This window comes from Camponotus vicinus, unplaced genomic scaffold (genome assembly GCF_025532165.1).
Source record: "Camponotus vicinus isolate PSW18456_S1 unplaced genomic scaffold, iyCamVici1.0 SCAF_1, whole genome shotgun sequence".
NCBI classification, from domain to species: Eukaryota; Metazoa; Arthropoda; class Insecta; order Hymenoptera; family Formicidae; genus Camponotus; species Camponotus vicinus.
Window position 1 is genome coordinate 5,674,393 of NW_028141945.1, and position 12,526 is coordinate 5,686,918.

Genomic DNA, 12,526 nt, shown 5'->3' on the forward strand with positions numbered 1-12,526 from the left:
TCCTTTTCAAGAATTTATTTTATTATATTTATGTACAATTCTTCTTTATTTTCTCTTTCTTGACAGTTTAACCATGTTCTTGATATTATTACACTATATGCAAATACATTGTGTAAAATTTCAGATTAAAATTCTTTTTAGATATTTGCTGTCACACATTCCTTTTGAGTCTATTTGTCATGTCGAGCTGTCTTAAGTATGATTAACATGAGATTGTTATTACTGGAATTTATGGTACTGTTATCATGAGAATCATTCATGAAAGTGTATCATCTCTAATTATTAATACAGCAGAGCCCGTAAATAAAGCTAAATTCTGAATTTACTTTGGTCAATATTAGTTTGTTGTTGCTATCATGTTTGTCACATATACATTAATTATTCCTATTCAATAAAATTACACAGATTAATTAATGTTTTTTAGAATATCCATATGCCTCGAGATATCTTTGTGATAATTCTGGATACAACCATTGCTATTCACACTATGACATTAGTTTTATTAACATCGTATCATTCAGACAATGTTACTTGTATTTGATACAGTTCAGCTCATTGCTGCAATATTTTATACAACTAGTTAGTATGTGTATCTTTAATATTGTTGCAAAATTGAACAAATGTATACAGAAATAAAAAATTTTAGGATTTATATATGTGATATCACAACTATATAAACTCATTATAATGCAATACTCAACAGATTGGATGAGCTTATTGTAAATGTTTAAAAATTATAATATCTAAAATTATATACATTTTCTAATTGTATAGTTGTATATATATTGTTGTATATGTATAATTAATTAATATCCCTCTATACATAACAAAAATCATATTTATATGTATTAAAATTCTTTATTAATAATTCATATCTTTAATAATTAAACAGAATATTTCTAGACGTCTTATTTTATAAATATAAACAAGTTTCAGATGTGCATGTAATAACAGTAATTATCTCAAGTCGATATATCTTTATATATAGCACCAACAACAGGACCTTTACGATGTATAATGCACTGCCTAAAATTGGTTTATAATTGATGTAGTAATATTCATTGATATAAATTTTTGTCTTAAGTTGTGAATACTATAATGTTTGGCTTACCTGCTATCGTTTTGAAGTGATATGATTGGTGCCTTAGACTTAGGCTCTAATTTTGCAACTAGGCCTGATATAGCTGCTATTAACCCTGCGCTGTCACTTGATGCATCACCTTTAACTGCATAAATTTTTTCTTGTAATGTTACACTCTAATTTTGGAAATCTTACATTTATAATATTTTCTAGAGTTTCTTTGATATTATGTTTATATAATTTTGCGCTTATATATAATATCTTAAATAACTTATTACCTCCCAGGCAGAGACCAGAATGATCTACTAAGATGCAGCCAATGACGCCTTCCTTAGTATACCTAAAAATTAATATATAGTATTCATTAAATGACTAAAAAAGAAAATAATTTATGAAATTCACATTGTTATTTACGTTTAATATAAACTTACAATATACGTTGCAATATACAACTTACATGTCATCCAATGTTTTAACCAAATTCCGCTCCATTCTCAATACTTTATCTCGACACTTGTGAAAAAAAAGTAACAATTTCCGTTAAAAATTAGCACGTTTCATTGAAAAATAAAAGCGTTATCGCATAGATCTCGCTTGAAGTCACTCGTTATGTACGTTTATGTGTTTCAGCTAACCTTCAATGACAGCTCGCGATACGTATATCGCAAACACACAATAAACACACAAATATATGTACCACGTGATGGGTCTCAGGCGATTTTATATACCGAGAGTGTTTATAGAAGCTACTATAGTAATTTGAACTTTACCCTTTTCTTCATTGCACTGTAAAACGTATTGTACGTATGTATAAATTATGCAAGAATGTTGAATTAATTTCGGAGCATTTAGGAGAGGAGCGTATATATCGCGTACGGTAACAAAAGCCTCGTTTCAGACTTTATTCTTATATTCCGGTGCTCGATCGGTTTTGAAAAATAGGACAATTAAATCTGTCCATAAAGTTAAGAAAAAAAAAAATAAAAGTTTGCGCGATAAAAATTATCGAGAAGATTACATCGCGCGACCGATTTCGTCTTTATCATTGTGGAACATAGGTATTTGTAGGACACCCGGTATACTTCGTTATATACGCGTCATACAGCGGGGCCGACGTGACTTGTGCAGTGACAATCATGGCTGGTAAGTGAGAAGATGCGAATTTATTTGTTGCTATTATTTCGTTGAAAAAACATAAACTATTGAAGAGGATAGGTTTATTATCGCGGCATCATTATGTTAAATCGATTTTTTGCCATGAAAAATATTAATTTGCACTTTTTCACTAACGGTATTCGAATTTAATAGAATTAAACTTATCAATGTTCTAATTGATGATAAAAGTTGCAACATGTGTGTGAAAAAATTTAATTTATTAAAAAGGATTGTTTAAAGAGTTGGAAAATTTCGTATCGTTAAAATATTATAATTTGTTATTTAAATATTTCAGTGGAAAATAAATTTACATATGTCATCATGTGATAATATAAGTTTCAAAATTTAAAAAGTTTGTTTTTTCCCTGTGTAAGTTTGTTAGAATTTTGAATATGTTTATACATAAGTAATTGACATTTTTATATATATTAAATAAATATTAAATACAACGTTAAAAATTCAAAAAATACATACATGGTTTTTAATATATTTTTAATATATTGAATATATTTTTAAATATATTTTAAATATGTACAGTTTAATTATTTCATTTTATTTTTTACATTAAATTTAATAATATATTAAATAATATATTAAATTTATGATAATAATATATTAAATTTATAATAATATATATAATAATATATAATAATATATATTAAATAATATATTAAATTTAATATTTATTTTAATAAAAAAATAGTATAACAAAAATTTTATATTTTTTACCTAATTCCATATTCCTCACTAATTGTATATGTTAATTTTTTAAATGAAAAACTACATGTAAATAATGATACTTCTGTTATTTCAGGGGTAAATCCTTATAAGCATCTGCTAAAGTCCATTAAAGTCGGGCAAAAAGAGTGTCAATATTATGATATTGGCAATTTTGGCACAAAATATGGTAAAATAAATTTCTCATTTATTACTTTGCAATGTTTTATGTCTACTGAATAAATTGTATATTTCCAATTTCTGCTGTACAGATAGACTACCATTTTCCATCCGAGTTCTCTTGGAAAGTGCTGTGCGTAATTGTGATGGTTTTCAAGTAACAAAAGGAGATGTTGAGAAAATTTTGGATTGGGAAGATAATCAAGCTGTTCAAGATGGAGTTGAAGTGGCTTTTAAGCCAGCGAGAGTCCTATTACAAGTAAAGATCAAATTCTAGCTTTTATTCAGCAGTGTATATAAGGAATATATTTATTATATTATTATATTATATAATTATATTATTACATTATTATATAAAGGCTTATTGTTATATTGCAAATAGGACTTCACTGGAGTACCAGCAGTTGTGGATTTTGCTGCGATGAGAGATGCTGTGAAGAGACTTGGTGGTAATCCTGATAAGATTAATCCAATCTGTCCATCGGATCTTGTAATTGATCATTCTATACAAGCCGATTTTACAAGGAGGTATAATTCTATCAAATATGTTTTGATCTTTGACGATAATGTTTTTACAAAGACTAAGAGGTTATCATATATAAGAGCTTAAAGGTTTAATATTGCTACGACATTATGTAAGCAAGAAGATTTTACATAATACATTTGATAACAAAAAAGAGAAATAAAAAGCATGGATTAAATTTCACACATTACTAGATAATTCGAGCAAAATAAATCTAAATATTATTGCATATTTTAGTTCTGATGCCATAAAAAAGAATGAAGAAATTGAATTTGAAAGAAACAAGGAACGCTTTATGTTTCTGAAATGGGGTGCAAAAGCATTTGAAAATATGTTAATTGTACCCCCTGGAAGTGGCATCGTGCATCAAGTGAATTTGGAGTATCTGGCAAGAGTAGTATTTGATTTCAACAATCTTCTGTATCCTGACAGCGTAGTTGGTACTGATTCTCACACTACAATGGTCAATGGTCTTGGTGTGCTTGGATGGGGAGTTGGTGGGATTGAAGCAGAAGCTGTTATGCTTGGTCAAGCGATTTCTATGTTAATACCAAAAGTTGTAGGCTATAAATTGGAAGGTGCATTGAATCAATACGCTACATCTACTGATCTTGTTCTTACAATCACAAAAGTAAGATTTATTTTGAACTACTTAAAATTATTTTGAACTATTTAAAATTAGCTAAAATTTAAGTTAATTTAACTACATAAAATTTTTTTGTTTTAATATATATTTTTGATATATTTTATATCAAAAATTTCATTAATATTTACTATATATTATATATTACATCACATTATATATTATAACATTATAATTTAACAAATTTTTAATAGATAATTTATAATATTGAATATTTAATATTAATGGCATGATGACAAAGTAATCAAAATAAATATATGATATCTTTATATATATTTGCAGAACCTGCGGCAAGTTGGAGTGGTTGGAAAATTTGTTGAATTCTTTGGACCAGGAGCGACGCAATTAAGTATCGCGGATCGTGCTACTATATCTAATATGTGTCCAGAATATGGCGCAACAGTAGGCTTTTTTGCAGTAGATGAACAAAGTTTGGCATATCTCAAACAAACAGGTATCTTTTTGTATCCATGAAAGATTATATATTGATATAAATCTATTTTATGCAAAACGATTATTCCTATAGAATATTTTTCGCATATGTCTACATATTTTCTTTACAACAGGTCGATCCAAAGAACATATCGATAGAATTGAGAAGTATCTTAGAAGCGTACGTATGCTGAGGAATTACGACGACGCGAACCAGGATCCAATTTTCTCCGAAGTGGTCACTTTGGATTTGAGCACTGTAGTTTCAAGCGTCAGCGGACCTAAAAGACCGCACGATAGAGTTTCAGTGTCCGACATGCAAATAGATTTCAGAAATTGCCTCGTAAACAAGGTCAGTGTTTTCAAATATTTCTACATGAAAGTGTATATTACACTCTGTCAATTAAAATTATTTCTATCTTATATATTTAAACATATTTTTTCTTGCTTAATATGTTATTGTATACAATATTACAAATAATCGACGAAAATTATTCTCAATAACGCTCCAAGAAAGATGATTAGTTAATACATGCAAGAGACAAATATTACCCAGTGACAGTATAAATATAAGTCAAACTGGATTATATCCATCTCGCGCTTTTGTACCTTTATTCTGCCAATTATAATGAGAACGCTATTCTTTATTTTCTCTTATTAGACAAAAAAAATTTGCAAATGAAGATGAATGATTAACAGAGAATGAAACATTTACTGTGATATGATTATTTTATTTTAACATATCACAATAAAAGTTCCTTTGAACTCTGTCATCTAAAAATGCATAAAAATAATTAATTATTCGCAGGACAATCTATAGAAGTAATACAGAATTTAGTATAATCGAATCGCGTTTGCTTTCGCATGCTCATTTTAAGGAGATATTAACAACTTTTACATATCAGTTTATACAACAAATATTGATATATAATACGATAATAAATAAACTCGCGGTAAAGAAATATATATTATTTTATATAAATAAGCGGTATTAATATTAAATTTCTGTCGGAAGCGTATTATTACACAATCGTTGATGTTCCATGTTTCTATATCTTGAACATTTAAGCTTTGTTGATCTAGCTTTATGGTTTTTCGTTATTCATCATATAGCTAGTTCACCAAAGATAATTGAACAAGACGTATTTCCCCAATAACGAGATGATATCTCTTGCCATTAAAGACGAGTATAAGATCTAGTCACAAATTTTCACTATATGTATACTAGACCTATATTCGTCTCCATGTGAAGAATCTTGAGAAAGCAATACGGATGAGATATTCCGAGCATCGAAGTATAGGGATCTAATATTGGATGCAATCATCACCCGGTGAAGTTTTTATCGCATCTTTACCGGATATAATCACATCCAACAATATAATCCCTTTCAAAAATCCACAGAAAAGCATTTCTTCAACTTTCTTCTCGAGAATCCACAGAAAAGCATTTCTTCAACTTTCTTCTTTAGTTTGAAGAAATATCCCAAACTGGTACTGTTTTACACATATACACGATAAAGTTTTAAATAGATATCACAAAATTATATAGTTTTCATTAAATTCTCGTTTATAAAAAAATCATTAATTTGAAATTTATATATATGTAACGATCATTGTGTGTGAGAAATTTTTGTATTTAAAAGCGTAAAACAAAATCCCAATAATATTTTTTTAACAAAATTAGTTCGAACTAATTTAAAAAAAAATCACAAATAATATAAACTTACTTCGGACTTAGGTACTATTGTTCGATATGTGAATTGGTAGTGGACGATTCATTTGTTCGACTGTTCACTTCTCTATACCTCAGGTCCTTTTATACTGTCAATTGGTCTATATCCCTACCAAAAAGGTAGGCAGCTTTTACAGCCCCATAAAAGCTGATTACTCACTAAATTGTTGAGAAATCTTTACTGGGAATTAGAAAAAATTACACAGTTTTAATGAAAGTTTAAATTCAAAAATTATGTTAATATTAAATTATATATTATTTCGCGCGCGATTTTTTTGCATTATATATTATGTATAGCCATTTTTAAATTTCCTTTCTAGATAAAACGTTTGTAAAAATACAACTTTATAATATATAGTTGTGCAAAGAATTTATTAGAAAAATTTATTATATTTACCTCGCGATCAGGCTGAAAAAGATGGTCTTGATCAGATTAATGATGAACCACGAATGATCGTTCAACGGATGGAAACAATGCGTGTTTACGAGTGTTTAAGAACGTGTCGATCGATTTCTATTCAAAATGTTCAACATTGGCGTCGCGTTACCTGGCCTATGATAGCCAGGACACTTGCTAAAGAAACTTATCTATATGAATCATAAAGCTGATGCGCTTTTCCTATGTGAAATTTAATTCTTCTTTACAGTTAGATTTAATTAACGATTGAGAACGATCGAGGTTGATTAAAAATCGATAAGAGATATATATATTCTTCGATACACGAAATATGTTAGTACATTATGACATAGAAATAATGACAGATTTTTAAATTGATTTTGCCATATCAGAAATATCGAATTTGAATTTAACTCAAAAGAAAAAATTAAACTTTACGAAAGTTTATCATTTTTTCTAAATATCAAAAACATTGTTTGTTTCTCAATTAAATAGAAATTAAATTTTATTTTAATGAAATTTTAAAAATTGAAAATTATTTTGCTAAAAGCTATTTAATGTTGAAAAACTTTAGAAAACTTGTATTACAGGCGGATTTTCCTCGATTAAAGAAATTTTCTAAATTCTTTCAAAGAAACTGACACATCATAATTTGATTTTTGCCTCTGATATATGAGTCATGTGATAAATATAAACTTAAAATCAAATAAAAATTAATTTTAATTGTATCCAAAAACAATATTTGTTTCGAGTGGAAAGCCTAAGAGGAATATATAAATATTTAAAAAATACATGACTTTTTATTGGGTGTGTGCTTTTATATGTTTTTATTATTAAAAAAATAGTTTTACTATTTATTTTGTAGTTTTAAAATATGATTCATTTCCAATCATTAATAGAAATATGTTATTATATTTTTCATTATACTAATGATTATATTTTCGGTATACATAAAATATACATAAAATACGCATTATGGTAAAACTGATTAGCTATTAACAGCCGCGTCATCATTATTTTCTAAAATCAACAGCTAGAAATTACAATTTATTTTTATTTTTCCAAAATGAACAACATTGATAAATATCATATAGCCTGATAACCAGGCTATATGATATTTCTATATGCAGATTTAAGAGATTTTCTACTATTATGAAGGAATAATTGCACATCAGGAATAAAATCAGCTTGTTGAAATCAGCAAGTTGAAATTTTCAATATTTTTGATACAGATTGTTAGATTCTTCTTGTACAACACATTATTCTTATCCTTTGGAACATAAGAGAGTGCAAAAATGACACTTGACAATTTATGAGGGAAAAGATAATTCGTGCACGTACCATTGATTGATCGATCCGTCCGCTTCGTCAGAGAAGACAAGAGTCTTTGATCGTACTTCGCATAAGTTCTGAAAGACGTATATTCCAACTCGCGTTGAAATTGCTGATACAACATCCTACTACATTCGTTTTGCAAAGCTCACACATTTCATTGCAAACGAGCCATCGTTTGACATGCTGGTATATAGAGATAGCTCGGATTTCTCATTAAAGCACAATACTTAGAGCCGATAAAGAAAGAGATACATTTACGAAAACCGATAGAAAATTTTGTTTAAAGAATAAGTTTTCGTAAAATTTAATCATTATGACTATTTTCCAAAATTTCTAAAATAGAAATAATATATATATATATATATAATGAACAATTATCGTTTGATAAATTAGAAGAGTAACTTCACTTATTCACATAATTACATACACTTTTTACATTCGTTATTGGTATATATATAAAAGTATGTTCCTACCTCAAGATAGATAGGAACATAGTTTTATATATACTAATAATAACGAATGTAAAAAGTGTAATTATGTGAATAAGTGATTATTTTTCATAATTCATAATTATGTATATCAAATGATACCTCAAGATAGGTAGGTTCTGAAATACGATTGTCTTATTACGGTTGTAATATTTAATAGCATTTTTTATTCATTATTTCTTTTTCATATTTAAGGAATTAAGAGTCATCAAAGATCGTTATTATTGAATCGTACATGTATTAAATATGCATACGGTCGTAGACCTTGCGATTGCTTAAAGATCGTTGCAAACCCATATTGCTTCTTCAGCAAATCGTTTACCGGACAATGAATTTCTACATGACAACGTTAAGTTCGCTCATTGAACTCTACCGAATTTGAAATCATCAGAATAGGAACAATAACATACTAAACACAAGAAAGATCGCTCATATGCGATTTATAATTGTTTGCAGATCGTACCTTTTCAGGAATTCATTTAAAGGAAAATAATTATATTAATAATAAATAAGAATAAATTAAGAAACAAACACAAAAGAATTACGAGATAGAATATTAAATACTTTTAATGAAAAAAAGAGAAAAAGAGATTTATGTCTCTTATTTATAATATTATTTAATCATTTTATGTAAAAAATAAATTCTTTATTTAATTAATGGTAATTAATTAAATAAAAATATATTCTTAAATTTAATATTCTATGTTAATTAACAATGTGCTTATATTATGAATGTATTATTTTACTTTGAATATTTGCTCAAAATTTAATATAGCCATGTAATTTTAACACAATTTTAATTTAATACAAACGTTCAAATATTTTCATATCTAATTTTATTACAATAATAAGCGTTAAATCAAAACAGATGTTCAATATCTTTAATGCGACATTCTTTTATTTCTAAACTCAAAGTGTATTTAGCTGCTAATGAGTTTTCCCATTAGAGAAACTGATAAGATACTAATACGTCAAAATGGAATTTTCTCTTTAAATTTACCGACTATAGAAACTAAAATCAACTGAAACTTTCTATCTTTGAAACTTAAAATGAAACTTTCTATTTTTAAAACTTGAAATGCTTTACAAAGGGGTGATCTTTTAAATTACAGGTAGGTTTCAAGGGCTACGGTTTAACCCCGGCGAAAGTGAATACTGTACGAAAATTTCAATACGAGGGAAAAGATTACGAGTTGAAACATGGTTCGGTGGTCATCGCAGCGATTACCAGCTGTACGAATACTAGCAATCCAAGTGTTATGCTTGGAGCAGGTATGGTGTGAATTTTGTACGAATTCCACCAGAAAAATTTAATATGAGAAATTTAATGCAATTGATAATTAACATTTTATAATTTATTACATTGATGTAAAATCTTTATTTTGTGACTTTTTAATATAATTTTTGTACCTCGAGAATATCTCTTTATAGAACGTTCAGATTAGAAGATTAGAAGATTAGATACTAAACGAGAAATATTGCTATATAACCGAAAAAAAAGAAAAATAGAAGAAAAATTTAATTCATTATCGTATCTTACGTAAAAGCTCATTAGTAGCAATATTATTTTTAAAAATCATTAAAAAACTCTTTTATTATATACAAAAAATATTTTTTATTTTGAAGTTTGACTAAAATTTAAAATAAAAAAATTCTTTCTCATATGTAAATCGGTATACATTTATTTGATGCAGGTCTTCTTGCTAAAAAGGCGGTGGAAGCTGGTTTAAATGTTGAACCATATATAAAAACATCATTATCCCCTGGCTCTGGAGTCGTGACTTATTATCTCGAAGAAAGTGGAGTAATCCCATATCTGATAAAGTTGGGCTTCGATATCGTGGGTTATGGGTGTATGACATGTATCGGAAACAGCGGTCCACTCCCTGATGCTATAGTCGAAACTATTGAAAAAGTAAGATATTCGAGAATAATTTCATTTAAATTTCTTAAAAATATTAAGTTGACAGTTTTTCTCCTTTTCAATGCAGAATAAAATACCGAAAAATAAAAATAATTTTATAAATTGCCAAATAAAATCATAAAATATTATTTAGTTTAAAAAGAATCTGTGAAATCAATCAAAACATCTCGTCGAACAAATTGATTTATTTTACAAGTATTAACATTTTTGCAACGCTTATTGTTAAATCTTTGTTTTGTCTACAGAATGAACTAGTCTGCTGTGGAGTTCTGTCAGGTAACAGAAACTTTGAAGGCAGAGTTCATCCAAACACTCGAGCGAATTATCTAGCATCTCCGCTTTTGGTAATAGCATATGCTATCGCCGGCACTGTCGATTTCGATTTTGAAAAACAGCCATTAGGTAAATTGCTTTAATAAGTCATAAAAATATCTTCGAGTCATAAAGAAACTTCGAGAAGAAAACAATTTATAGAGCGTATTTATATGTGCATATATGTTTAAGGTCACAAGCCCAATGGCACTCCGATATATTTGCGAGATATATGGCCGACTAGGACGGAAATTCAAGCTGTAGAACAGCAATATGTCATTCCAGCTATGTTCAAAGAAGTTTATAGTAAAATCGAACACGGTAGCAGCAATTGGGCGAATTTGGTAGCGCCGAGTGGCAAATTATACCCATGGGATGTTAATTCAACGTATATTAAAAACCCGCCTTATTTCGATAACTTGCAGAAGGTCATTAGAATTATATAATTTATTGCATGTGAATTTAGTGTCCAATTCTCTTTCTTCAAAAAATACGAAAGAATTTAAATTTAATTATTATATAACATTAATAACTTTTTTAAGTCTTTGCGGCTAGCTTTCTTAATTTTTTAACAATTCCCACATATTTGGAGCACTATTTAAATACCAATGTTATTATAAAAACTATCCGAATTTATATACTAATAACATGCAATTGTAGAGACTTTGAGGACCGTTTCTTTGATTTATGTATATTAAAATAATTATAATTTTCTATCTCCTACATCTATGAAGTAAAAAGATATATCACTTACAGGAGCTGCCTTTAATAAAACCGATTACAAGAGCACGAGTGCTCGTGAATCTTGGAGATTCCGTTACGACCGATCATATTAGCCCGGCGGGTAGTATCGCGCGTAATTCACCAGCGGCGAGATATCTGGCGAATCGTGGGTGAGTTTGACGTACGATGTACACGACAGATGTTCGAAAATTAGCCGAATTTTTTAGAGCATATCTTTATATCTTCATATCTTTATTTTCAGCTTGACGCCGAAAGATTTCAATTCTTATGGTTCGCGCAGAGGAAACGATGCCGTGATGGCGCGAGGCACATTCGCTAATATTCGGCTAGTAAACAAATTCATCGGTAAAGCAGGACCACGAACGATTTACATTCCAACTAATGAAGAGGTATATCTCTTTTTAGTTTCAATTTATCTTGACTATTCTTGCCATTTAATTTTTAATGTGAGAACAATACATAATTTATAAGCGTTAGACAATTCGAATAAGTGAGATACAATTCATTAGAATTATTTGTTATATTATTAGAATATGTATTATATTAAACATGTATGATTTTTTAAAAATATACACTGATAGACGAACGATTGATAAAGAATTGGTGTTATTTAGATGGACATATTTGACGCAGCTGAGAGATACGGAAAAGATGGGACGACTTTGATTGCTCTAGTCGGTAAGGAATACGGATCCGGATCTTCCAGAGATTGGGCCGCTAAAGGACCGTATCTACTTGGTATTCGAGCAGTCATAGCCGAATCGTATGAAAGAATACACAGGCAAGTCTTGTCTCCAAATTTAATATATTAATTCCGATGAAGTTTAAATATATTTTTATTCAATCGTTAAATATATATTTAC

At 28.4% G+C, this 12,526-nt stretch overlaps 2 protein-coding genes across 4 annotated transcripts in view; one reads left to right on the forward strand and one right to left on the reverse strand.

Annotated features, from left to right (window-relative positions):
* Nucleotides 1–2,120, reverse strand: Lamtor5 (Late endosomal/lysosomal adaptor, MAPK and MTOR activator 5). Of its 2 annotated transcripts, none has more exons than XM_083096160.1 (5): nt 1,852–2,120; nt 1,539–1,594; nt 1,360–1,421; nt 1,112–1,226; nt 1–1,026 (listed from the first exon to the last, which is right to left on the reverse strand). In XM_083096160.1, the coding sequence occupies exons 1-5, from the start codon at nt 1,861–1,863 to the stop codon at nt 963–965; spliced, it is 309 nt and encodes a 102-aa protein (XP_082952286.1). In that variant the 5' UTR covers nt 1,864–2,120; the 3' UTR covers nt 1–962. The 2 variants fall into 2 exon arrangements, with proteins under 2 accessions (XP_082952286.1, XP_082952294.1); XM_083096168.1 differs by lacking the exon at nt 1,852–2,120 and adding an exon at nt 1,717–1,844.
* LOC145969744 (cytoplasmic aconitate hydratase) overlaps nt 1,896–12,526 on the forward strand; it is an 11,439-nt gene continuing 808 nt past the window's right edge. The window contains exons 1-14 of one of the 2 annotated variants that reach the window (XM_083095964.1): nt 1,896–2,224; nt 3,051–3,143; nt 3,226–3,392; nt 3,516–3,661; nt 3,894–4,287; nt 4,582–4,753; nt 4,866–5,083; nt 9,796–9,955; nt 10,378–10,598; nt 10,853–11,009; nt 11,112–11,347; nt 11,676–11,812; nt 11,905–12,052; nt 12,278–12,444. In XM_083095964.1, the coding sequence (XP_082952090.1) occupies nt 2,218–2,224; nt 3,051–3,143; nt 3,226–3,392; nt 3,516–3,661; nt 3,894–4,287; nt 4,582–4,753; nt 4,866–5,083; nt 9,796–9,955; nt 10,378–10,598; nt 10,853–11,009; nt 11,112–11,347; nt 11,676–11,812; nt 11,905–12,052; nt 12,278–12,444 (2,423 nt within the window). In that variant the 5' untranslated portion in view covers nt 1,896–2,217. Of the gene's footprint in view, nt 2,225–2,302; nt 2,373–3,050; nt 3,144–3,225; nt 3,393–3,515; nt 3,662–3,893; nt 4,288–4,581; nt 4,754–4,865; nt 5,084–9,795; nt 9,956–10,377; nt 10,599–10,852; nt 11,010–11,111; nt 11,348–11,675; nt 11,813–11,904; nt 12,053–12,277; nt 12,445–12,526 lie in introns of those variants that run through there. The other variant, XM_083095957.1, reaches the window with a different exon arrangement.

What these genes read in the sequence shown, in the direction of transcription:
- Lamtor5 (XM_083096160.1), bottom strand. An exon ending in GTTAAAACATTGGATGACAT is followed by an intron (nt 1,422 to 1,538) that starts GTAAGTTGTATA and finishes ATTAATTTTTAG; the next exon opens with GTATACTAAGGAAGGCGTCA. An exon ending in TTCTGGTCTCTGCCTGGGAG is followed by an intron (nt 1,227 to 1,359) that starts GTAATAAGTTAT and finishes AAATTTATGCAG; the next exon opens with TTAAAGGTGATGCATCAAGT.